The sequence below is a fragment of the Antechinus flavipes genome, chromosome 3, assembly GCF_016432865.1.
Source record: "Antechinus flavipes isolate AdamAnt ecotype Samford, QLD, Australia chromosome 3, AdamAnt_v2, whole genome shotgun sequence".
Taxonomy (NCBI): domain Eukaryota; kingdom Metazoa; phylum Chordata; class Mammalia; order Dasyuromorphia; family Dasyuridae; genus Antechinus; species Antechinus flavipes.
This window is the reverse complement of record NC_067400.1, coordinates 242,720,712-242,748,600: the sequence shown is the minus strand read 5'-3', so window position 1 is coordinate 242,748,600 and position 27,889 is coordinate 242,720,712. Positions and strand designations below refer to the sequence as shown.

The following is a 27,889-nucleotide window of genomic DNA, read 5'->3' as shown; positions in this document are numbered from 1 at the left end:
ATTTTCCTTTTCTGTCTTTCTTTTTCTATTTTGCTTTTTCTTATTTTGTATTTAGTTTTAAATAAATAAAAAGGAAAGAAAAAGTCACTTAAACTTTTCTGTCTCAGTTTCCTCACCTGTAAAATGAGCTGGAGAAGGAAATGTCAAACCACACTAATACCTTTGCCAAGAAAACCTCAAATGGGGTCACAGTCAGACATGATTGAAAACAGCTAACAGCAAATAAATGGCAATAAGAATAACAATGCAATATTTTTTTGAAAATTAGTCTCCAGTTTGAAATTACTACCCAAAATATGTAAACAAAAATAAACATTCAAATGAATCAGAGTATTGTCTATCTTTTGTAGATAGAAATACATGCAGTCAAAAGCATCCAGAATTACACTTGTAAATAGATCATTACAGATCTGAAAATTCATTTCCCAAATAAGCTAGGTCATTTATGAAAAGAAGCAGTTATTGGGCAAATGGAATTTTAATGTCTATAGTAATAGCTGAAATGCAGTTTTGATATCAAACAAGGAAAAAACTAGACTGTACCTGCTTCATCAGCTGTAATGGTGAGCTCATTGCTGGCTTCACTCTTGCCAATTCGGTTTTTGGCATACATGCGGATGCTGTAGGTGGAGGAAGGATGGATATCAATGATGGTGGCCGAGTTCAGCTGAGGGGAAACATCTTTGGTTCTCTGAGCAGAATCCCAGGAGTCTTTTAGGTTTGTTTGATTTTTTTTCAAAAAAGAAGAGATAGAGACTTGAGTTTTTTCCCTGCCTTTAAAATATTTATAAATGATTTTTATTACACATCAAAGCAAATTCTCAAATGCAAAATATTTAAAGTTATTAGGTAAAGTTGGATGTCATAAAAGAAACAATACTACACCCATCGTGCCTTGGTAAATGAAGGGCTTCCAATTTAATTGTATTCAGGGAGGAATGTTTGAGGGAATACAGTATATGACGAATTTTTTGTAATAATGGTATAGAAATAGAAGTCAGGGAAACTGAAACAAGGAGAGCAAAACAAACAAATAGGTAACTAAAACAAGCCAACAAACAGATATACTTTTTAAAAAGAGCCCCAAATAAGCATTTAAGGATTGACCAGAATGTTAAAAGGAATTATAATGCAACAAAATAAAAATCTGCTCTTTCTGAATCTTTGAAAACCACAACCTTCTTTCCTGATTGAAAAAGAGTCAAAATGAAGTATCTACTATGAGGAAAACAAAGCAAAGCAAAACAAAACTTCACTGTATAGTTAACTTCCAGTTCTCAGGCAAATGGTATGGGAAGTAAATACAGCATTGGACTTTGGAGTCAGGAAGATCCAAATTCAAATTTTGCCTCAGACAGTTGCCCAGCTGTGTCACTCTGGGTAAGTCACTTACACTCTCTTTGCCTCAGTTTTATCATATATAAAATAAGGAAAATAATAACACCTATCTACTAAGATTATTGTCAGGTTGAAATTAGATGATATCTATAAAGTGTTTTGGAAACCTTAAATAGTTATATGAATCATTATATAAATGACAGGTATTTCATTATTCTACTTTAGTATCATTTCATTGACTCTAAAGAATCTATTAATTAATTTAAAGCATTAATTATTAGTTAATTAAATTAATTATAGCTAGCTGCCTACTATGTTCAGGACACTTTGATACTAGAGACACAAAGACAAACATGAAACAGCTTCTGCCCTTAAAAGTTTACTATGCTTATTGCTAGAGAACTTACAGATCATTGATCGTTAGAATGTAATTCTGCATAGTGTGGGCATTTGTAACCTTATTTTGTTTACTGTTCACATAACAAATATTTACAACCATAATTTGTTTACTGTTCACATAATAGGTAAGTATCCAGCATTTGAGGGAGTTCTGATGAGGGAGTGGTAGTATTTTAAATCTACTGACTGCATTATTTTTCACCCTTTGAATGAATACAAATGCCTTCCTCTCATTTCTCATTAATCTCTTTTTGTCTCCCTTCTTTTGCTTTTCATTTTTACCCGATAATAGATTAGTAGAGTGCATTCTCAGATAGGGGGTTCTAGAGAGAGAAAAACCATCCCAACTCCTTTTTCACCCCCCTTGCCCTCATATGACATTGTATAATGATGCAATGGAAAGCCCATTAGGAATGCCTGTCCATTCCAACATGCCAAACTGATGAATTCTTATCAATCCTTTAAAGCCCAAATCAGATGCCAACTTTTCCAGAAAATCTTTGCTAGTGTCTCCACTCAGCAATGTGCCTTCCCTCTTTGACCTTAAATAGTGATTTGCTTGCACTTCTTTGCCATACTTGCTTATGTGCCATATCTTTTTTTTACTAGAATGAGGACTAAAAAAAGGAACTGGGTTTTATTTTGATTTTATATCTCATCTACCTAGCCACTTAACTGAACTGACAATAAAAATCCTGTGAGACCTTGGAACTATGTCATGATTTATCTGAGCCTCCTTTCTCATTGTTAACCTGAGGAGGCTCACCATGATATTACAGAGAACTGGTCACTGAGCCGAGTGTTTATGAGCATATTCAGAGTGCGACTGATACAGTTCACCATGTGGAAGAGGCTAGAGAACTTGCTTCCAGCAGAGTCATGATTACATATAATGGAAGTGCCTTGAGGAAATTTTGGAGTGTTTATATACATTCTGTAACTGGTTTAAGTCCACTTACCACAGGATGAAGAGGAGGCTCTTTGGCTGCAGTTATAAAGTCAGAACTGGGGGAGGGGGGCAATCAAAAGGCACTAGTTGTCCTTGTCCCTTTCTCTTCAGCTGCCCTCCTTGTGGTTTGATATCTTCCAGTCTGCATTCTGGTAAAAGAGGAGAGACAATGCTGTAATGCCAGATGTTGGCCTTGGATGGGGAGCCATTTCTCCCTATCTGAGGTTGACATGTGGCCTGTGAATATGGATCTCAGTTCTTTTTCTCAGTGTTTGCTTTTACATTTAAAATGAAGTAGATTAATCTGGAAGTTATAACCTTTAAAGTTTTGAAAAAATAGAGGAAACTACCCAAAGTCCAAAATCTAAGAAGTCAAGTTTATTCTGGGTAGTGAAGCCAGTTGAGTATAAATGCCTTGAGAAGTGAGTAGTGATTTTCAGGATAGTAGATGAGATAATGACTCATGTGACAGTGGTTCTAATCCTGCATTTGGAAGTGCATTTTCTGGGACTCATTGCATATAGAAGTTGGGCCAAGGATGAGTGGGTTCAGATTTCACTCATTTTCTCCCTATCAAGTTCATATCCAAATGCAGCACTAGTACCATTGCCAGAAGAGTCTTCCCTCATCTCATCTACCATCCTGGAGATCACTTTTCACTCCTTAACACATTGATATAGGACTAGCTACAAAATCCAGCATGGATTTGATCCTCATATTCCTGGATCTCTGCTGGTTTATTCTCTTTACTTTTCAAAACTCACAAGATCATAGCTTCCAGATTAATCTTCTTCACCTACATGAAGGAATAAGACCAAGGGAAAGAACTGAGGTCTACATGTAGCCTTTTTAGCATTATCTCTCTTCTCTTACCAGAATACAGACAGACTAGGAAAAGTCAAAGAATAAGGAAAGCAACTGAAAATAAGAGACAAGGCATTTTGAATGTCCACACCACCTTCCATCTGTCTCCCCTCCCTATATACACCCAGTTCTGATTCTGTAGCTTTAGTCAATCAAAGAAGCTCCTCTTCGTCATTTGACAAATGGACTGGAACCAGTTACAGAATGTCTGTGCATGCTCCAAAGTCTCTACAAGGCACTTCCATTATTGTCAACATAATTCTTCCAGAAGCAGGCTCCCAGATTCTTTCACTTGAGAAATTGCATCAGAGGCACTCTGTACATTCTCATAAAGACTAGGCTCAATAGCCATTCCCCTATTATAGAGATAATCTCCAAGGTCATCCCCATATCAAATACCCTGTAATATATTCTATAATGATAGTTATAGATTCCTTACAATATATTTACTGCTATAAGGGGGATTATTTTAGAGTTGCCTAGAATTATTAGAGAAGACTCTCACCCCACTCAAAGGAGCAATAACTACAGGATTATATATCTTTTTTTTTTTTTAACCACATCTCACCAAGGAGTCTTGGTTCTCAGGTTTACTAGTTTACTTAATAGTTTCTTTGCTCCTTGATCCTTAAATAATTAAAGATAAGAAAAAATTATCTTTTGGGAAGTGAGATAGTGAAATTTTTTTTTAATCTTTTGTGGAACTTCTCTGTAATTTATAGTCTTCAAGTTGCCTGAGATACTAAGAGAGTATGTGACTCAAAACCTTTACTGTATTTCTCCTGTATTCCTATTCCTTTAGAATTTGTAGGAATAGGAATAATAGGAAGCTGACATCTATAGTCACACTAGAAATGCTGATCATTTAACCTTTACTTGTCCTCACAAAGCAACAATTTTCTGGAAGATCAATGTTCTTGCTCTGAGATTAACTGTGCAATTTGATTTTCTGCCTGCCTAGTATACATTGGACATGCCCATCTTAGTTATTTCGATTATAGAATGGTTTACTTTAATTGTTTCACATTCAAACATCCATAACTTTTGATCATTATCTATGCATCTTGGACTGAAAAGTCTCTTAATTTGAGCAGAATCATTGCTACTTTCTTCTTTTAAGCACATTGTAGCCAAATCAGATAACTTTAGGGTAGCAGTGGTAAGTTTTCTTTTTTTTTTTCTTTTCTAGACAAAGGAACTGCTGTCTTGTGCTCATAACATGTGAATGAATCCAAGAAAGATCTGATTATGATTGGAAACCTCAAAAACCTGGTTTTTAAACATTTAAAAATTAAACAATTTCACATGAGGATATTCATGATATTCATCAGATGATAGATGGAATATTATCTAATCCAGCCTTCCTATATCAGATTGTTCTGAAATTTCTTTAAATTCTAGATATCTATCTTCTTTGGAATCATTAATGGAATCAGCTTATTCATTGTAGTATCTTATCTAGATCTGTCTTCTTTAAACAATTTCCCATAATCCTTTCCCCCTTCCCTATCAAAACTTTTCACTCAAGATCAAGATCTCAGTTAGTTATTAGGATAGAAGGAAGTTTAAAACTAAATAACACAAACATATAAATAAAATATTATATATTTTTAATGCAATGCTTCACCAAAAGAATGACCATCTCAAAACTTAATTTTAGCTTTTTCAGCAGGCAAATGCAGTTTATCTGGAGTTAAGTTTCTTTCTATAACCCTTCTCAATACATATTACCAAAGTAATATCAAGTTCAAATGGAAACAGATTCTTGCAGTCACAGATTTAGTTCATTAATGTTATTCAATCATTTTTCAGTTATGTGTGAATCTTTTGGGGCTTTCTTGACAAAGATACTAGACTGATTTGCCATTTCATTCTTCTTATTGTTTTACAGATGAGGAAACTGAGGCAAAAGAAACTTAAGTGACTTGCCCAGGGTCACACAGATAGTAAGTGTCTGAGTCCAGATTTGAACTCAGGAAAATGAGTCTTCCTGATTCCAGGCCTGGAATCTATCCACTCTACCACCTTGCTACCTGTAGGGTTTACTTAGAAAACCACAAATTTACATTATATATGTCATAGTATATATTTTACTTGCTTTTGTTAAACTTTTCACAATTATATTTTAATCTGGCCTGAGCTACATTCAGTAATTTTCCTGTCCCCTGCAGGATGTGAGAAGATAGTATAATTCCTTTGGATTACAGATAATTGCTTACTCTATAATTGCTTACTGTATTTATAAATATAATTAGTCCTATGAAAATTTATTTGAAATCTATTCCCAGATCTGTTTTTAACTTGGTGGTGATCTAGAAACAAGAAACATACTTAAATATGACTCAGTTTTTCCATTGATAAAAGTGAGAATAATACTCCACAGTGACAAATTTATGATTAAACTGAAGAAAAAAATGTGAAAGCACTTTTAGAAGTCACAATGTTATTAACAGCAAAACAATGGCATCTCTTCTCTCCTTATTTCAATATACCTATTACCTCTTTTCTACTGTCTCTGATCAAACACAGCTACTATCATAATAGAATTTCTCAAAGTAACCCCCAAATTATTATTAAATAGTAGTCTTCTGGCTAAGATGGCCATGTTCAAGGTTCTAGCTAAACCCATGTTTCCTTAGGAATACCTATTAACAGTGAAAGAAAAGAGCAACTTAAAGAAAAAAATCACTAAGTTCCTCCATTCCAGAAAGGATTACAAAAAAAAAAAAAAAAATCCCAGATATTGAGGTCTCCTTGACTGTTTAGCGTAACTGAAGGAAGTACAATTTTAGATCTAAGAATGCCTTAGGAGACTGGCTGAAAGATAGCACAATCAAATTAAGCCACTCTAGGGCTAAAGCCTAAAGCTAGTGGCCTCCTACTATAGCAAAAGGAAATGACTAATGTCAAATATAACCTGAATCAGGAGATGCCCCAGGAGATAGATAGATGTTTCAAACTGTATCACTGAACAGGGATTGGTATGACAATATTGTAATCCTAATCAGGACTGATAAAAACAGTCCAAACTTCAGATGAACTACTATTCAGGTACTACAGGGAAACCTCTTCCAGAATACACTGGCAAACAGGACTTGGACATAACAGTCCCATTTAAAAGTGCATAAAATGATAAATCCTTGTCTTGGTACAAAGCCATAACCTCACTACTGAAACCATAAATATAAATAAGGTGAGGAAATTTTTTTTATTATAATAAAGAAGCATTATTAGTTAAAATAATAAATTCTTACATGAAAGCAATAACTCCAAATTAATTGCCAATAGAACCTTGGAAAAAAGAATGAATTGCCTAAGATCTCTTAGATTGTAGAGAAGAAATGAGGAGCCCAGGCAAGAGATTGTAAAATCAAATTTGAGTAGTTAGAAAAAGAGAATACAAATCTTCAAGCAAAAATGACAACCTTGCACAAGTATTTGAAACTTTGGACACTAAAATAGGGTAAACAGAATTCAATGATTCAACGAATGAGACAATAAGAAATATGGGGACAAAGGTAAAAAATCTCAAAAATTAGGATATTTGAGATGCCTATTTGAGAAGTGACCTGGGAAACAAAAGAAGTAAAAATTATGTAAGAATTATTAAATTCAAGATTGAGAGGACACATAATAAAACATGGTACCAAACTCTTGAAAGAAATTTAATGGACCACATGCAGACTGAGCCATACACACACATATGTGTAATTATTTTATATGTGTATGTATGTGTTAGATATAAGGAAAGGGGGAATTTGTTTTTCTTGACTGAATATATATGTAAATGAGGTTTTAGGAGGAAAAGAATATTGATTAAAATTAATTTAAAAAGAACTACAAGAATCCTGAGAATTGTGACCATTGTAAAAAAAAACAAAAAACAAAAAACAAAACCCTGGATACCATATTTCAAGAAATCATAAAAGAAAATTGTCTAAAGTAAATAGAACTTCAGGAAAAATAGAAATAGAAAGAACATACTTCTCACCTCCTGAAACACACACACATACCACTTAAATGGAATATATATAGAGATGGCATTGCCAAAATTCAGACTTTTCAGGAAAATAACAATAACAAACAAACTTACTGCAAGCAGTTAGGAAAAAAAGAGATTTAATTCTAATGAATTACAATAATGAATACAAAAAGGTTGTAGTTTAGAATACAGTATTAACAAAATGAAGAAAAAAACCAAACCTTACAAACAAGAATAGCATCTTGCAAAAGTGAGGGAAAGTCTGTACGGTAAAGTGAAGTAATAGAGCCAATCTTTGAAACAGAGATTAGAGACAAAAACCTACAAAGGAAATGATATTGGAAGAATTTGAAGGGGTTAGATGGTAATTATTTATATCTGCATATAGAGAGATAAGCTCATTGTCCTTTCAAAATACCCCTGACTTCAAGAGTTAGAGGGCAGAAGAAAACAAGGATTTGAACTGGGTTTTGTTTTGTTTTGTTTTTAATTTAAGTAAGTAAAGAAAAGGGACAGCAAGGAATACATTAATGAAAAAATGAGGAAAAAATGAAAACAAATTTCTTTTTTTCATAACTGGAATGTATCAAAAGAAGAACATATAAACATGATGTATTCTGAGAGTGGGTATATCAAAACTTTATGAGGGTTAAGTATCCTCCCTTTCCCCCTCTCCCTCCTTCTCTCTCTTCTTCTGTTCCTCCCTTCTCCCTCTCTCTTTATTGTTTTTGAGAGTTTTTTAGAGCATGAGGTTCATGTTTTCTTTCACAACCTGACTTCAAGATGAGTTTTAAATCTACTGGAGAGAACTATCTTTTAATTTTCAGTGTGAGAATTTATACATTAGAAATCAATAAATGCAACAAACTAGGGTCTGCTTTATTATTTTGTTAATTATATTCACTTTAGAAGATAATGAGAAAATGTTAATAATGAAGATTGAACTTTAAAGTATATTGTATGTACATTTTGTCTTGAGAAGCAGTTGTTAAATATTTACTGGTTTGCCCCCAAATGATTCATTTTTATCTGAATTGGGAGAAAGAAAATGGAACACATATCTGTGTACATATATGTACATAAAGGGTTTAATTAGAAATATATAAACAGAAAAATAGGTGAGGCAGAAAGATGAGGAGAGTTTGGAAAAGAGTATAATAGGGAAAATAGTCACAATTGATGCCAATTTAAATTAGGGTATTATGTGTTGATTTATTCTACTTGACTACACAGACAGTATCTATTAAAAGGAAAGGCTGATACTTGAAGGAGAAAGGTTAGTGGTTAGTGTGGGTAGGTAGACATGATAAAGATGCATTAAGAAACCATTTTTAAAACATTGTATTTCGGTTGTTTAAGTCATGTCTGACTCTTTGTTATCCTATTTATGGTTTTCTTGGCAAACATATAAGAGTGGTTGGCCATTTCCTCCTGAAACTCATTTTAAAGATGTGAAAAGTGAAGCAAACATGGTTAAGTAACATAGAGATAGTAAATGTCTGAGGTCTGGTTTGAAATCACATTTCCCTGATTCCAGATCCGGCATTCTAGCTATTGTGCCAACTAGCTGTCGCTACATTTTTAAAGGATTTTTAAAAATACTTCCTTCTAAAAATAAAATACATAATTGGAGAAGGGGGACACAATTATGATTTGATTACTACGTTGTTAAACATGTGTATATGTATATTAAAATTATTCAACAGAAGTTCACAGCTTATGATTTTATTACATTTTTCTATTCTTTACATCTTAAAATATTTGTTTTTGTTAAGAGTTTATAATTATTTTAATTGCTATTAATATTCTAAAGAACTTATGAAGAAAAATCCTACCCATACCTATCTAAAAATCCAGAAGAAACTGATTGTGTCTGAATATATAGTGAAACATTCTCTCTCTCTCTCTCTCTCTCTCTCTCTCTCTCTCTCTCTCTCTCTCTCTGTCACTTTCTCTGTCTCTCTCTCTCTCTCTCCCCTCCTCTTCCTCTTCCTCTTCCTCCTTCTCTTCCTCCTCCTCCTCTCCTCTTTCTTTCCCCCTTTCTCTCTTCTCTTCTGTCCTCCTCTCCTTTCCCCTCTCTCTCCTTCCCTTTTTCTCTTCTCTCTCTTTCTCTCTGTCTGTTTTTCTTGAGGTTTTTTAGGGTATGAGATCCACATTATTTTTTTCACAACATGACTTTTATGAAAATGTTTTGCCTAACTTCACATGTGGTTTCTTAATGGGGGAAAGGGATGAGGATAAAGGAGAGAATCTGGAATTCAAAAGTTTTAAAAACAAATGTAAGAATGTGTTTTAAATGTAACTAAGAAAAATATTAAATAAATTAACTTAATTAAAATTAATATTAAATGACTCTTTAATCTTTTGTTCTTTAGGTTTAGCAAGCTAGAACCATAGAATCTTTCTTTTAGAAAAGATTTTAGAAATCATCTAACACAAACTCTCATCCCATATAGGAATATCCTTCAGAACATCATTGACAGATGATTATTCAGTCTTTGCTCTTGAAGTGCTAGGGAATTCACTATGGAATGAAAAATTATTCTATTTTTAAAGGAATTATTTATAAAATTATTGACTTCTAAGACATATTACATTGAATGAAAATTTATCCTAAATACCATAGGAAAATCAAGATAGGATATAGAGCTAGCCTTAGAGTCAAACAACCTCCCTTCAGTTCTGACTTTGACATATGCTGGTCATGTGTCCTTTGGTGAGAAATAAAACCTCTAAGCCAGAAGTCTGCAAAATAAGGATCAATGGACTAGCTTAAAGGGATAAGAGGTCATTAAAGCAGAGGTTGAGAAAACTGGCCATATCCCATTTTCCTAGCAATAGCTAATTATGGGGTTTGTTTCCAAAACAACCACTTCTACTGTCATTTCCTTATATTAGACTATTTCACACCCACTCTCTGCTCTTTAAGCTAATAAGCATCTACCCTTGTTAAATGGGTTTTAGTTCTTCAAGACAGTTGCGAAGTACTACAGAGTAAACAGTGATCTGTACATCATTCCTACCTCAAGCAACCAAATCCTGATACTCACAACCTCATGGATGCAGCTTACCAGGACGTTCTGCTTTTCTCAATGACTTTAGTTATGGTTCACTATCTTTCTCTTCTCCAGGACTCTTGTTCTCATACTAGAAGATTTCAATATAGATGATGAAACTCTCTCAATATCTTAACCTTCCAGTTTTTTAGCTTACCCATTTTCTATGATCTAAACTTTCACTCCAACATAGCTACATACAAACATGGTCAAATTCTTAATTTTCTGATCACTCATAAATGTCTCACTCATGTTCGTGAACTCTGAGCTTCCCTAATCTGCCTTTAACTAGTTTCTCCCCATTCTAATAAATCTCCCATTCAGCAAGCAAAGTGATTTTTCTGAAGTACAGTTTCATCCATATCACCACTCTCTCCAATAAACTCAACTGGCGCTCCAATAAACTCAATAACCTCCATACATACATATATAATCCTTCTTGGTATTTGAGATTATTGTAATTTAGCCCTCTTTATACATACTTTTCCAGTTTAGCACCCCAGCAACACTGATATCCTTTCCATTCTTTGTAACAGAAGCTCTATTTCTCAGATATTAGCATCTTCACTGGCTATTTCCCATTTCTGAAATACTCTCCTAGTTAATTTATGCCTCCTAGCTTTTCTGGCCTTTTTCTAGTCCTAACTAGGATACCACTTCTTATAAAAAGCCTTTCCCTTAATTCTTATCTAATCCCTTAATCCCCTCCTCTTAATTCTTGTGTTTTCCCCTCTCTGGATTATTTCCTATTTATAACTTGTTTGTACATAGTAGATTATGTGTTATATTCCTCCATTAGATTGTGAGCTCCTTGGAGTAAGGAACTGTTTTGTCTCACATTCCCCAGAATTATCCAAACTCACATATTTTGTATTTCTAAAACTTAGTACAGTACCTGGAACAAAGTTGTCACTTAATAAATTCTTATTGATTGATAAACTGACTGTGACGTCAAATTCCTTTACTCTTTGGTAGTTTCCCAAGTCATTTCCTTTGCACTGGCTCTACTTTCCCATTGATTTTCCTTTAACCCATTAGTGGATCTCTTCTACACTGCATTGCCATCCTATTCTTTTGTCAATTCTGCGTTGTCAAGATTTAGCCTAGGATGACTCCCATAGATCTTCCTTGTGCTGCTGAGCAAATCTGGAGAAAAATCACAAAATCATAATGACTAGGTTCACTACAAATTTATACTATATGATCTCGCCTGTGCCTTCATGGTAGTAAGTCAAACTTTTACACCTTCCTAATTGCTTTACTATCTCAATAACCATTGCAACATTTTCAAGTCTTTCCATCTGTTTACTAATCTTTATGTTTTTCCTTCTTTCACTTTCTTTTCAAAACCCTGCCTCATATTTCACCAAAATATAGATGCCATTCATTGAGAATCCTGTTCATCTTCTCTCCATCTCATATTATTCAAATGCTTTCCACCACTTTTTAAATCCAACTCACACAAAAAGGCTTTTTTTCTCCTTGCAAATTCCTTTACATACACAACTGATCTCAATTCCATCTTGTATTTTCCAATAGATTTTCCATCTAGCATTCTTACTTTCTCAAAATATTCAATTTCTCCTTGCCTAGTGGTTGATTTTCTACTGAAAACAAATACATCCATGTTTCCAACATTTTCAGAAAAATACCCCATTTGATCATACAACTTGAAACTTTCATACAATATCTGTTCTGTTATGTGTGACTAAATTCCTTGAGGTCATCTATAATTGGTTCCTTAACTTCCTGCACCCCAACTCTCTTTTTCTTCTTCACAACCTGATTTGATTTTATTTAAATGAAAATTCTTTCTCCAAGATTGCTAATGATTTTTAAATTTCCAAATCCTCTTTCTTCATGATCTTCCTGAAATCTTTTACACTATAGATTACTCTTCTCTCCTTGATATTCTTTTTTCTCTAGGTTTTCATAAAACTTCTTTCTCCTAATTCTCCCCCAACTGTCTGATTTCTGCTTCTTGATCCCCTTGGCTGGATCTTCATCAAACTCAGATCCACTTACCATGTCAACCCTTATTCTTGACTCATTCTTTTTCCTCTATATTATTTTACTTGCTGATCCCATCAACTCTCATGGACACAATCATCACTGTGATTCTTGAATTTACTTATCATTCTTGAATTTTATTATCCAGCTATAAACACTGACTCTAGTCTCAGATTTTGTTGATTATTGGATATATTGAACTAGATGTCCCAGAAATATTTTAACCTCAACATGCCCAAACTTTATCTCATTTCCTCTCTCTCTAATCCATGCTCTCTCCTTTTCCTTATTTTCCTGTTCCTGTAAAAGATACCACCATTTTTCTACTTATCCAGGCTCACAATGTAGGTGTCATCATAATCTCCTCAGCCATTTCCATTTCCTGATCTCCAAATAGTTTCCACAGTCTTATCAATTCTACTTTTGGGATATCTCTCATAAATGTTCCATTTCCTCTTCATACTGCCACCACTCTCATATCCTCATTTTACCTGTATTAGTTCACTAGCCTTTTTCTCATTTCAGTCCATCTTTCACCCAGATGTGAGACAGATCTTCCTAAATCTCAAACATGACCATGTCATTTTTCTGTTCAATAAACCTGTTCTTTCTGTTTTTCTAGTCTTTCATATCTTATCCTACTCCACATACTTTAAGAACCAGTGACCCAAGTTTATGACAGATCTTTTATCAGTTCACTTCATCTTCTGCCTCTAGCCATTTTCACTGATGTCTTCAATGTGTAAAATTCTCTCTTTTTTCATCTTTATCTTCTAGGTTCCCTGACTTCCTTTTAGTTTAAATCTTACTTTCTATAAGATGTCTTTCTTAGTGTCCCTTGATGCTAATCCCTTCCCTCAGAAACTTCCCCCAATTTATCTTGTTTTCATATTGTTTTGTAAAATTGTTTACATGTTGTCTTTTTCATCAGAGTGAATTTCTTGAGAGCATGGATTTTTTTTTTCTTTTTTGCCTTTACCTACTTGTTAGCAAATTATCTAGCACATAATGGGCCATTAATAAATGTTGACTTAACTGGAAAAGAATTAATGTCAAGAACAAACTAAAAAAGCATTTTAGAAAAAAGCAGAAAACACTCTAGTGAACAAACCAAGTTAAAGGAGAGTGAGAAGAGGAGAGATTTTAAACTAATCATATAATTAAGAGGTGAAAGAGAAAGGTAAACATGGGGAAGAAATAGAGAAGTAATGAATAAAAGAAAGAAAAATGAATTTTAGTAGAATCTTTATATTAGAGAAGGGTTTAACAAATGAGAAAAATGATAGTGGAGTAGAAAGGAAGTAGGTTTGAATGAATATAACTTAAGTAAAGCTAATCTTAAGGATAAAAGTATTAATTTAAAAGAGAAAGAGAATTTTTAAAAATCTAAAAAGAGGAAATAAATAATGAGAAATGAGGAAAATAAAAAGAACTCTCACAACATTAAATGTGATAAAGAATCCAATAAAATATAGGAGTGGAAGACTGTATAAAAAATAAAACTATATTCTTTTGTTTATAAGAAACATTTCACAAACACATATAATTGCACATGCTATTAAAATGAGAGACTGTAACAAAATTTATCATACATCAGGTCAATCCAAAAAAGCAGAAATTTTAATCACATTTACAAAAGAGAAATTTAAATTTGACATCAATAGAAATAAACAATAAAATTGCATTATGTTGAATGGAACCATTAAATAAATCAGAGTACTCAGTAATACATTCCCCAAATTGCATAACATCCAAATTCTTAAACTAAAAATTAACTGAATTGCCAAAAGACAATAATACAATGATATTTTGAGATTTAATGTTTCTCTCCCAGAAGTAGGCAGATGAAACAACAACAACAACAACAACAAAAAGGAAAATATAGAATAAGTAAACTGATGGAGACAGTAAATGAATAAGCTGTTAGAACTAAATGATGTATCCACTCAGTGAAATTAGCATATATTTCCCCATACTACATTATGCCTTCACAAAAATAGACAATGGAGACATTTTAAATAAGACAAAAAATAATAAAAATGTCATTTATAGATTTTAATGAAATAAAAATATTACATACTGAAAATATAACCAAAAGACACAAACCTAAGTGAAGAAAGAATGAGTAGATCAAAGAACAAATCATAAAATAAATAACTATTTGAAGGAAAATGACAGTGACAAGACAACATACCAAAATTTCTAGTTTGCAGCTAAAGCAGTCCTCAGAGGAAAAAATTATATCCCTAAAATATACATCAATGAAATAGAAAAAGAGAGGGTTAATGGACTAGGTAGTCACTTAAAAATTAGAAAATCAATGAAATAAATAAACTCAAAATAAGTATACAAAAGACACCTTGAAAATTAGAAGACTGATAATATAGATGCCAAAAAGACTCTAAAATTGGTAAATACCAACACTTGCTGCTTTAGGGACCTTTCCAGAGAATATATTCTTTGAAACTTCTTAGGGCTCCAGAGACAGTCTTACAGTATTTGTTGTATTCAGAGATGTTAAGTTCCCTAGGTGTTTCCAGCTACATGGTGAATCAGGACCGAAAAGACTTGATAATTCAATGTAGGTACACCCTGATTAGTCCCTTGATCCTTTCTATGACAACTACAAGGAGAGTGCAGGTACCATGCCATTTAAAAAGAACAAAAGTTTCTGGCTGGCTCTCTCTTCTTGCATCTTTGAATATGGCATCATGTAACTAAAATACTTCTAGGGGAGATGCAGAAGAGCCAGCTGATCCTTTCCTATCCTAGAACTGCAAAGGCTATATCCATAGAGAAATACGAGAAGACTGAAGTAACCTGGCACCTGAGCATCTGGATATCTCTTGTATTTTGTGTTTTCTTTCCTGATCTTAGGTAAATAACTATCCTGAGATGAATATTCCAAACTTGGAAGCTACTTTGAGAGTCTCAGGTTTGGAGGTCTGAGATCCTATCAAGATGGGTGCTTGGTTAGAAGTAACCCAAAACCACTCCAGTACTATATGATAAGACAGTCACTTTCAACAGTATTTCCGCAAATACGGTCACTGTACTAGTATAAAAGTACTGGGAGTGATTTGAATATTGTGGAACTGATGGAAAATGTGAAATATCTAATCAGAGGTTCCACAAGCTTTGTGTTATATTGAGGTTAAAGTTACAATTGCTTAGCAAATTAAATATAAATTGAGATGCTGAGCATATTTCAAGTTTGTTATTGTCAAATGTGTGCTTGTTTCATGTTTAGTATTCTTTTTTGTGCAAAAAACAATACCTATTTCATGCTATATATAATTTATATTGACTACTCACTGCTACTTTTTGAAGAAATCTAAAGGTGCACAAAATTACAATCATTCATATTCTAGACCCTGGGGTGGGAAATTTCCAAACCAAAGTCTGTGAGGAAAGGAAACCTAATCTTCTGCCTCAGTAGAGGAGAACTTTCCTTGGGAATGAACCCTTTCTGGACCATGTTCATGAATCCAGCATTTTAGGAAAGAAAATAGACTCAGTGCCATAAACCTGCGCCACGAATCAGTTCTTCAAGATTACATTACACTACAAAGGATGGTATCTTGTCAGTACCAGGTGTAAAATTATATTATAAAGCAGCAGTCATCAATGCCATTTGGTACTGGCTAAGTAATAGAATGGTAGATCAGTGGAACATGTTACATTCACACAACAATCAAGGCCTATAGTATGAAATAAACCCCCAAAGTACAACTTCTGGGATAAGAGCTCAGTATTTGACAAAAATTTCTGGGAAAATTGGAAAATATTATGTCAGAAATTCAGCATAGACTTACATCTCAAACCCCATATCAAAATAAGGTCAAAATGGGTACATAAAGGATGATGCCATAAGTAAATTAGGAGAGCAAGAGATAATTTACCTATCAGATCTTTGGAGAAGGGAGGAATTCAGGACCAAAGAAGAACTAAAGAACATTATGAAAGGCAAAATGGACAACTTTGATTACATTAAATTAAAAAGTGCCTGCATAAACAAAACTAACAGAAACAAGATTAAAAGGGAAGTATGAAGTTGGGAAAAAAATTTTACAGCCAGTGTTTCTGATAAGGACTTCATTTCTAAAATATATAAAGAACTATGTCTAATTTATAAGGATCCAATTCATTCCCCAATTGATAAATGGTCAAAGGATATGAATAAACAACTTTCAGATGATGAAATTAAAGCCAACTATGGTCTGATGAAAAAAAATGGTCTAAATCACTATTGATTAGAGAAATGAAAATTAAAACAACTCTGAGATACTACCTCACACCTCTCAGACTTGCTAAGATGACAGAAAAGATAATGATAAATACTGTAGGGAATGTGGGAAAACTGGGACATTAATACATTGTAGGTGGAGTTGTGAAATAATCCAACCATTCTGGAGAGCAATTTGGAGCTATGTTCAAAGGGTTCTAAAACTGTATACGCATTGAACCAGCAGTGCTGGATCTGTATCCCAGGGAAATCATAAAGGAGGGAAAAGGACCCACATTTGCAAAAATGTTTGTAGCACATCATTGTGTGGTAGTAAAGAATTGGAAAATGAATATCATCATTGGTCCATCAATTGGTGAATGACTGAATAAGCTGTGATATATAAAGGTAAAGGAATTATTGTTCTAAAAAAAATGATGAACAAGCTGATTTTAGAAAGATCTGGAAAGATTTACACAAACTGATGCTGAGCAAAATAAACAGAACTAAGAGTACATTGTACACAATAACAGCAAGAATATGCAGTAATAAACTATGAAAGATTTGGTTCTTCTCAGTGGTTCATTGATCCAAGGCAATTCCAATAGATTTTGGAAAGAAAATGCCACCTCCATCCAGAAAAAGAACTATGGAGATTGAATGTAAAGCAACACATACTATGTTCACTTCCTTTTTTTCTGTTTTTTTCTCTACTATGATTTTTCTTTTTTGTTCTGATTTTTCTCTCCCAACATGATTCATAAAGCAATGTGTATTAAAATGAATTAATGGACAAATGAATTTTAAAAAAGGTTACATTACACTAATAAATCTTTAGCCAACCTGAAAATATAGAGGTTTGGCACATTCTAGACCCTATGCGATTGTTCTACTGGTACATATGGAAGATGTTGGGAAGATGGCTTCTGGAAGAATTGTCATTATGTAGAAAGGGAATGTTTTGCAAAGACTGTAATGTGTGTGGACATTCTTCAAGTGGCTATAAATGGCCACTCATTTGGTTTAATTTTTTTTTCAATCACCTGTATAGCTAAAACTATCCATTTCATCAAAAGGGCCCAAGTCAATTCCAACCACAACTTCATTAAGTTCCAGTCTGGAAGAGATCATTGATTCTTATTCTTATAGCTTCTGGTGAGGGTTTATACAATAAGGTCAAGAGCCTCGAGATCTTTATTCTTTTAGGCCATACTGATACATGAAGATGTAGAAAAAGACCTTTGGCAAAGAACAATGATTTATAATGAAAATGCTAAAATGTATAAGGAGATTTTTAAAGTATAAAGTATAAATATTTTAAAAGATTGTCAATGCAGTGGGAAAACACTAAAAGATTTCTATTTTTTTAAAAAAGGTGTTAATTGAGATTGTCTCCTTTTTGCTACAATTATTTTAGTACTAAAAACGAAAAAGAATGAAAACATGATGACAAACAAAGAAGATACAAAACTATCTCTATTAGCTGTTCACCTGAAGCTTAAAATCCTAGGATATTAATAGCCTCAGTACATTCTTAGGCTATAGAATAAACTATAGAAATCAACAACATTCTTTCAAAATTAAAAAAAAAAGATGTGATCATGGAAATGGAAACCTTATTTAAATATGGATAAAATAATATATCAACTCACACTTAATATCTCTATACATCTAATTACAAAACTTTACTTGAAAGAAATAAAGTATATGCCATGTCAACATCACAAAATGATAATAGTACCAAAGTTGATTTGTAGACTCAATGCCATGCCAACCAAATTATGATTTAGAGAGACAAAATGATTTAAAAAATTAGCTAGGGTAACAAATAATTTATTATGTCAAAGGAAATAATGTAAAAAAGTGATTTGTATCTATGATATCCAGATGTGGTACTAGGAGGATTTCCACATATCTTTTATAATCCATACTTTTCTATGAAAATAATTTCTGTTTTTTTAAACTATATTTTGTTGGAACACTGATGCTTTTTGGGAGTTGATTTTATGTTTTACTTTAGTGAAGTTATTGCATCATTTAATTCCAGTTGACTAGTGTTTTCTAAGAAAATCATCATGTAGTCTGCAAAAAGCTTTAATTTTGCATAATTTTCCCCTTTGTTTATGCTATCAATTTTTTCTTCTTATTGCTATAACTAGTGTTTCAAAAATAATAATGATAATGCACATATATTTTTTGTTCTTCTTCATCTGTGCCTGACTCATTTTAATCCCATTTGATTTTTCTTGGCAAAAATTCTGGAGTGGTTTGCCATTTCCTTCCCTAGGTCACTTTATAGATGAGGAAACTGAGGCAAACAGGATAAAATTATCAGACACTTAATAGGTGTCTGAAGTCAGATTTAAACTAAGGAATATGAGTCTTCCAATAATCTTATCTCTAATCTTATTGGTAAGATTCCTAAAATATTTATAGATAAATTTAGTTCTTGGTTGAGGATAAATCCTATGTAGTGTATTAAAGAAAGATACAACTATTTCAGTTTTGAATACATATTTAAATGAGTGTTGTATTTTATTTTTAATTTATATTATACTTTTCCCAATTACACAAAAAACCAATTTTAACACTCATTTAAAATATTTTTGAGTTCCATATTCTCACCTACTCCTATCATTGAGAAAGCAAGCAATTTTATGTTGGTTATTCATGTGCAGTCATGCAAAACTTATTTGCACACTAGACATCTTGTTTAAGAAAACAGCCCAAAAAGCACCCAAGAAAAATAAATAAAAAAGATGTTTTGATCTCTATTCAAACTATACCAGTTTTTTTTTCTCTTGAGAGAGATAGTATTTTTTTTAACATAAATCCTTCAGAATTATATTGGATTATTGTATTGCTGAGAATAGCTAAGTAATTCATAGCTGATCACCATACAATATTTCTGTATGTTTATACAATGTTCTTCTTTTAATTTCACTTTTCATAAGTTTATATAATTCTTTCCAGGTTTTAATAAAAGTATTCTGTTCATTTCTAATAGTAATATTAGGATTCTACTATATTCCCTCAATTATCCAATTCTTTGAAACCACTAAAAGAGCTCCTATAAATATTCTATACATACTTTTTGTTTTTGTTTCTTTTTGGCATTCAGATCAGGTAATGGGTTTGGTCAAAGGTTTTTACAATTCTTTGGACATCATGCCTAATTGCTCTACAGAAAGATTGAATCAGTGTATAACTTCCCAAACAGTTACACTAGTGTATTAATTTCCCCACATTCTTTCTAACATGTCACTTTCCTTTTCTGTCATATTAGCCAATTTGCTATGAAATGGGAACTCAGGGTTGTTTTAATTTGCATTTCTCTGATCAATAGTCATTCAGTGTATTTTTAAATATGATTATATATATAGATTTTATTTCTTTATCTGAAAACTGCCTGTTCATATCCTTTGATCATTTATAAATACAGGAATGACTCATTTCTATAAATTTATCTCATTCTTTATGTATTTGAAAAATGAGGTCTTTGTCAGAGAAACACTGTAAAAATTTTCAGTTATGATTATTAACTAAGCATTTCCTCAATCGTTTTTTCCTCCTTTATGCTGCTCTCTTTCTCTCTTTTCATCCCTTACATTCTCAAAAGTATTTGGCTTCTGACTTTTACCTTTAGAATATATAATTTACCCCATTCTATTTCTTCCTTTCCTCTCCTCCTTGTGTATTCCTGTTTCTCACCCATTTTATTTATTTATAAGTAAATATTCCATCATAATCAACTTGTGTTCTCCATCTGTGTATGCTTTTGATTGCCCTAATAAGAAGATAGTTTTTAGGAGTTTTGAATATCATTTTCTTATGTAGGAATGTAAAAAAGTTTCAGCTTATTGAATCCTTTATGATTTCTCTTTCCTTTTTTACTTTTTCATGCTTCTCTTGAGTCTTATATTTGAAAGTAAAATTTCTATTTAGCTGTTGTCTTTTAATCAGGAATGCTTGAAAGTCCTTTATTTCATTGAATATCTATTTTCTCCCTTAAAGGATCATATTCTGAGTAGGTGATTTGCTGAGTACCAGATGATTCTTGCTTGTAATCATAAACTCTTTTGTTTTCTGGAATAATAAATTCCAAACCCTCCAATCTTTTAATGTGAAACTATCAAATTGTGTGTTATTCTGATTGTAATTTCATGACATATGAATTGTTTCTTTTTTTGGGGGTGCTGTTTTGTAATATTTTCTCTTTGACTTAAGAACTTTGGAATTTGGTTATAATATTACTGAGTGTTTTAATCTGGGGATATCTTTCAGGAGGTGATCAGTATATTCTTTTAATTTCTGTTACCCTCCCATTTTAGAATATGAGGGCAGTTCTCCTTAATAGTTTCTTGAAAGAAGATTTTGAGATTCTTTTTTTTTATCATGGTTTTCTTGAGTCTAATAGTTCTCAAATTATCTCTCCTGGATCTATTTTCCAAGTCAGTAGTTTTTTCAAGTGAAATATTTCACATTTTTTCCATTCTTTTGAATTTGCTTTATTGTTTCCTGATTTCTCATAAAATAAATAATGTCTATTTGCCCATTTTTAACTTTTAAGAAATCCTTTTCTTTAGTGAACTTTTGTGGTTCCTTTTCATTTGACAAATTCTACTTTTCAAGGAGTTTTTTCTTTGGTCATTTTTTTGAGAGATGCTAAGTACATTTATTAACTTCATATAATACATTTTCCCCTTTCCCCTCCCATTCCCATTCCATCATTCCCCATCTCCCCAACCCTTGTATCTAGGCACTGAATATAACCTTTAAGCATTTTTGGTAAATTTCTTTTGCTTTTCAAGGCATTCTTATTTTCATGTCATTTCTTGTGCCACTTTTCACCATTTGATCTATTCAGTTTTTTAAAGTGATTTTTTTCAGTATTTTTCATTCCTTTACTTACTAAACTCTTCTTTCTCCCATAATTTTATTGCCATTTCTATTTCATGTTTTTCCTCTCTTATTTGATTTTTTAAAATCATTTTTGAAGAATACATATTTATCTTTCAGGCTTTAGACATAAAAGTTCTGACTTTGTCTTCTTCTGAGTTTATGTTTTAATTTTCTTTGTCCCCATAGTAGGTTTCTACTATGTTTTCTACTAAATTTTTTCTCTTGCTGTTTGCTCAGTTTTCCAGCCTATTTCTTGACTTTTAATTCTAGACCCTACTCCTAGAGCTCAAAGCTTCAGAATTTTTGTACAGCTCTTTTCAAAGATAATTCTTCCAAGGTGGTATTATTTAAGGAGAAGTGTGTTTACTATTCTTCTTTGTGCTTTTCTGTGAATGATCACAAGCACTATTTTTCATCCTGAAATTGTGAGCAGGATACCAGCTCCAATGTGACAATGGGCTCTAGTGTATTAGTGCTCCTTCTGTCCCCAAGACTGAGACCCAGGTATGTGACCCAAATCCAAGTATACACAGGATACTTGGATAGACTTTTAAGAGTCCTTCTAGCAATCAACAAATTTTCTCTGTAATCTTCTGATTAGCTGTCTAACCCTCTTATTATCTATGAGTGAATGGTATGGAAATGCCATTGCAACCATTGATTACGATACCCCAAAGGTCTACTGCTGATTTGTTGAGTAACTTCCTACACTGAACTTTATTGCCCTCTCATCCCAGAGCAACAGACCTTTCCTGCTGCCCTACTAAACTATCCTAGGCTAGAAAATTGTTTCATTCCATGCTTTTATGGATTTTGCCATTCCAGAATTTGTTTTGAGACATTATTTAAAGTTGTTTATAGGGGAATTTGGGAGAGCTCAGACAAGTCCTTGCCTTTTCTTCATCATCCTGTCCTCTCCCATACACTTCCCCTGTTATATTTCATCAAAGAGTTTCCAATCCTGATATTGCCATGCCACATTTATTGGTTTGAAATATTATGTTTAAAGGTCTTCCTCTCATGGAAACCATCTGCATTCTCAATGGTTACAGTGTAAAATCTTTTTGTTGCTTTTCTACATTTTCTTTCTTAATATCTTATTCTATATTATATGAATATTAATTAGAGATATTAATTAATACTTTTCTTTCTTTGGTTTATTTCTCCTAATTTAGGCATCAGTTTTCAATATCTATATAAATGTTGGTCACAGTTTTAATGTGCTTTGTTTTATAGAGGAATTCATTTTCCCCTATTGTTTTAATAATTTTATGTGTTCTCAGAATTAATTGTTCACTGAATGTTTGATAGAATTTACTTGTAGATTTATATGGTCCTGTGAGATTGCATTGTTTAATTCTTTATTTCTTGTTCTGTTAATTTGGTTATTTTCTTTTGTATTTTTGATATATTTTGTATAAATTATTGACTTTGTTAGCATATAATTAAACAAAATATTCTAATAATATTGTTTATTTATCCTCTCCTCATTTTTGATCATTCTCATTTTTAATTTTTCCAATATTTTTTCCTCTCTTTCTCTCTCTCCCTCTCCCCCCATTCCTTCCTCTTTCTCTCTCAGTCGCTCTCCCTCTCCCTTTCTCATATAATTAGCTTACTATTTATTATAGTCATGTTATTATAATGAACAGAGAAATGGCTCTGGAATCAAAGGGACTGGATTAAGTCCAAAGGAACATCTACTATCTGTGTGGTCTTAAGCAAGTCATAATCTCTCTAGGTTTCATATTTAAAATGATAGGCTTGGATTAGATGGCCTCTGACATGCCTTACAATTCTAGATCTATGCTAGAATTATCCTATACTCTATTTCATCATCATTATTTTTTTTTAAATAGCTCCTAGTTTGGTTAAGCAATTAAATCAATAAGAAAGACTTGCAATTTTCTTTATTCTTTTAATAATGTTTATATTTTTGTCATTTTAATTCCATTATGATAAAGGATAGCATTTCTAAATTTTTATTTCTAGCTTTTAATGTCTTAGTGAATTGTTTATTTTTAAAAGGTTCAGCATTAATTTTAAATATGTTTATTCTTACCTGGATCCATTCAGTAATTCTCATAATTCACTAATTATAGTCTATCTAACTTTTCAAATATACTGCTCTTATTCTTATCTTCTTTATCATTTATGTTTTTCTGTGAGATCTTCCTATCTAAAAAGGGGTACTAAGGCTCTCAATTAACAAAATTTACTGAATATTTTCCCATATATTTTATGAGTAATATGTTTTCAATGCTTATTTCTTTAACACATTTTGCTAGCCTCCTGAATTTTTTAGTTTATTTAATTCATATTCAGAGGCATATTATTAGTTGTGCATTTTCATATCATTTTAAACTTCCCCCCTAATTCCCTTTTCATATAATAGAAGAATGTGGAGAAAAAAGGAATCTGATCATTTCTAGCAATCTATAAAGAAGTGATTTGTTTCTAGTATTTTGCTCCTCTTCTCTTCATCAAGTCTAAACTCCAATCTCTGTTTATCAAACTTTTCCTTTTTAATCCATCTTACTTGATCCATTTTTTGATAATTTACACCAAAGCTAATGTTTGTTTTCCTTGTGACTGACTGCTTCTCTTACTCTTTCTCTTCTGATTCTCCCCATTCTTTTCTTCCCCTTGTTTCCCTGCTAAGTTTAATGTATCTCTCCACTAAACTTGTGTGTTCAACTTTTTTTTAGTTAAAAGTGAAATTAATGAGAAGCTTTTTCTTGATCTTTCTTGATATCTCCCTCCATGTTTGTAATAGTCTCAAATCTCACATACTTAAATTATGAGTGCTAATAATTTCTTCTGATTATTTTCCCTAGCATATTTTCATTCTTTCTTTTTCATTTCTTAAAATCATCAAAACATAGCATCAAAAGCACAATTATGCCATATAGTTATGCATTATATAATTCTTCTAAACCCCATAATGACAGTAAATTCTTCCAAATAACTTAATCCTTCCCAGTTGCTCAAATATATTTAACTTTCTAGGTTTTCCTTGAGGCATGTTCTTGAATTATAAAGTTTCTATTTAGCCCCTGGTATTTTCATCAACAGTGTTTAAAAACAATTTATTCTACTAAATATCTGGGTTTTTTCCATTTTACAATTTTATTCAATTTTCCCAAGTTATTTTTGATATTAAGCCATTACCTTTTGGTTTTTTTTATTTCAAGACCTCTTCTTTACATTTATTGTTACCAGGCTTATATTATCCTATCTTTCCTTCATTTTTGAACACATTCTTCTGAAGATGTATTTATTCCTTTACATAAATATTTTGCATTTTCATTATGACATCCTTAGTTGTTGTTAATTTGAAGCTTCTCCAGCAGGTGATTGGCACGTTCTATTTTCACTTTGAATTCTGGTCCTAATAGAGCTGGATTTCTTTATTTTGTGAAAATGATGTCTATGGTTTATTTAGCCATTATTTTCAAGATGTCCTTTAGTTCCTAAGTTATCTCTCCTTCATCTACTTTTTCAAATCATTTTTTAAAAATCATTAAAATCTCATATTTTCTTCTAGTTTTCCAGTTTGGGACTTTTTTCTTTCACCATGTCATTTTTCTCTTTCCAAGGTTATATTTATAGTTGTTGTAGAGTAATATTTTTCTGGGCTTACCTCTTGGGATTAATTAACCCATAGTCTGTCTTCATTGTTAGTCTTTTCTTCAACTGAAGAAAGTTTTCTTTCAAACTGAAGAAATATTCATATTTCCATTCTCAGGTTGGGGATTGGAATTGTGTGACAGGACCAGATTCCAGTTATTGCACAACTTTTGCATTGTTTAGATAGATCATTTTTGTTCCTATACACTCTGAAGTAAGGCTATGTTATTTATTGTGAGTCATTACTATTTTAAATAAGTTGGCTGTATTAGAATCCACACTGCTTCAGTCCCTAACTTCTATTCCCCTGGTGTCTACAGCATGTGCTGGCTTTAGTCCATAGTTTTCCTTTTCCTTACACAATTACAAGATTTATCCCTGTCTTGTTCTGACCCTGACAGGCTTCAGTCAGATAACAAAATCTATTTGGTTTTAGGTATCCCTTAACTATTCTTTCCATTGCAATTATACTGGGAACTTTGGGTTTCCAGATAAAGAACGGGCCCTGTTTCCTGTTTTGGTTCACTGCACCTGAGAAGGGCTGGGCAGTGACCAATGGAGCACGTACTCTTGCAGGGGTCCTCAAACTTTTAAAATAGGGGGCCAGTTCACTGTCCCTCAGACTGTTGGACGGCTGGATTATAGTAAAAACAAAAACTTTGTTTTGTGGGTCTTTAAACAAAGAAACTTCATAGCCCTGGGTGAGGAGGATAAACATCCTCAGCTGCCACATCTAGCTTGTGGGCCATTGTTTGAGAACTGCTGCTAGGGCTTGGCTTTTCAGACTCTGATGGCTGGTGCACTTGATATCTTGTGATTCCTTGGAAGACAATCAGAATCTGCAAATTACAGAGTGGTTTACCATGCTTTCACTCTTTTCTCTGGGGTCACCTCTTTCCCAGTCTCTGCAGGGTTCTGGTAATCTTTTTTCTATGATTTTATATTAGATGAATAAATTCATTCCTGTTTCTATTTTTTTTTTTCTTTATCATTGCTTTCCCTGTGGTCCTTTTCATATATCTTCTAATATGTGTGGGAAAGAGCTGGGATCTCCAACTCTTCAGGTTGTCTGTCACATTAACCAGAAGTTCTCAGTGACTTTCTCATATTGGCACATTTAGCAATTGTCTAGGCAGAATTTGAATGAAGATTTTCTGCTCTAACTCCATATGGAAACTTCTCTCAGATTGCTTTTTTTAAATGATAGGCACATTACAGCAAGATAAATTGAATGTTTTGTTTTAATCCAAATATTTAATGGTATTTAATCTTTTTTTTTGTAAAGATAAATAAAACCCAAGTTTTTTTCCCTATTATTGATTCTTTCTAATTTTTGTCCAAGTTTCTGAAGTGATTTTTTTTTAGATAAGAGGAAAAATGAGATATAGGGAATAGTCCTACAAAACTTAGTTTTCATAGAAACTAGAATAGTGACAGATAGCTTTCTTTTTGTACATCAGAATATTTATTTTGCACTTTCCTTGTTTCCATTTCCTACCCAAAACAGCATAAAACTAAGCAAATAAACACATACGCATATACATGTATGTATATGTTTGTATGTATATATACATATGGACATATGTATTTATTTTTTTCTGGGGGTTCAATAAGAAGGAAAAGATAGGAAACTGGGAAAAAGATGGGAAATATTTCTGAACTTCATCTTTTTCTTTTAGTCTTTAGTTTATTGCAATTACATGGAATTCTGGATTGTTTTACATTTTCAAATTGTAAAACTTATTTTGGGGTTAAGTGGAGGAATGAAAACTATTATATCTATTTTAGAAAAATATTCATTAAAAGTATTACTAATTTGTTTTAAAAAATACTCATCTAAAAATTATTCATGTGATTTTGTCTTTAAACAAGTAGGGTCCTAATCTTGGGGCAATCAATATAATCCCCAAATTTAAAGTTATCTGGAATTAATTCATAGATTTTAAACTTGCACTAGATCTTTATCTTCCTAGCTCATGAATTTAGTTTCAGTTACTATATATAGGCTTCACAGTTTCTGTGTTTAAATGTTTTGGCATTGGAAAAGCTGTTCAATAGAAATAACTACTCTGACATTTTGATGGCCATGTGATCCCAATAAAGATTTTTGAAAGGACATTTTTTTCCTCTGAATGCTAAGGAAGGTCTTTTTAGTTTGCTATTTTTTATTTATTCATATCTACTTTCTCAACAATGACTTACTCCTAGCTTCAAAAACCTGCAGCATGTACAATAATACCTCAGATACCCTTATTATTATTATTTATACCTTGGCAGACATTTATTCACTAAAGCACAATGTTCATTTTAAATAAAGTTTATTTCTTTTTAACAAATTATTGTTACATAACTGCTATGATGAAAAATTATATAATCTCTGACTTTAAGGAGTATACAATTAAGTAAGAAGGATAAGATTTGAATAATATAAATAATATTCAAGTAGGGAGAAAATAAAAAATATTGGTACACGAGATTTGGATAAATATTGATTTGTCCTACATGCAGGAAATAGTGAAACTTCATGGAAAAAG

The 27,889-nt window shown here is 32.4% G+C and overlaps 1 protein-coding gene across 1 annotated transcript in view; it reads right to left on the bottom strand.

Annotated features, from left to right (window-relative positions):
- The window catches only part of DSCAM (DS cell adhesion molecule), an 818,605-nt gene that overhangs the window by 168,246 nt on the left and 622,470 nt on the right, over positions 1-27,889 (bottom strand). The window contains exon 15 of the mRNA XM_051990574.1: positions 544-711. Within this exon, the coding sequence (XP_051846534.1) occupies positions 544-711 (168 nt within the window). The remainder of the gene's footprint in view (positions 1-543; positions 712-27,889) is intronic.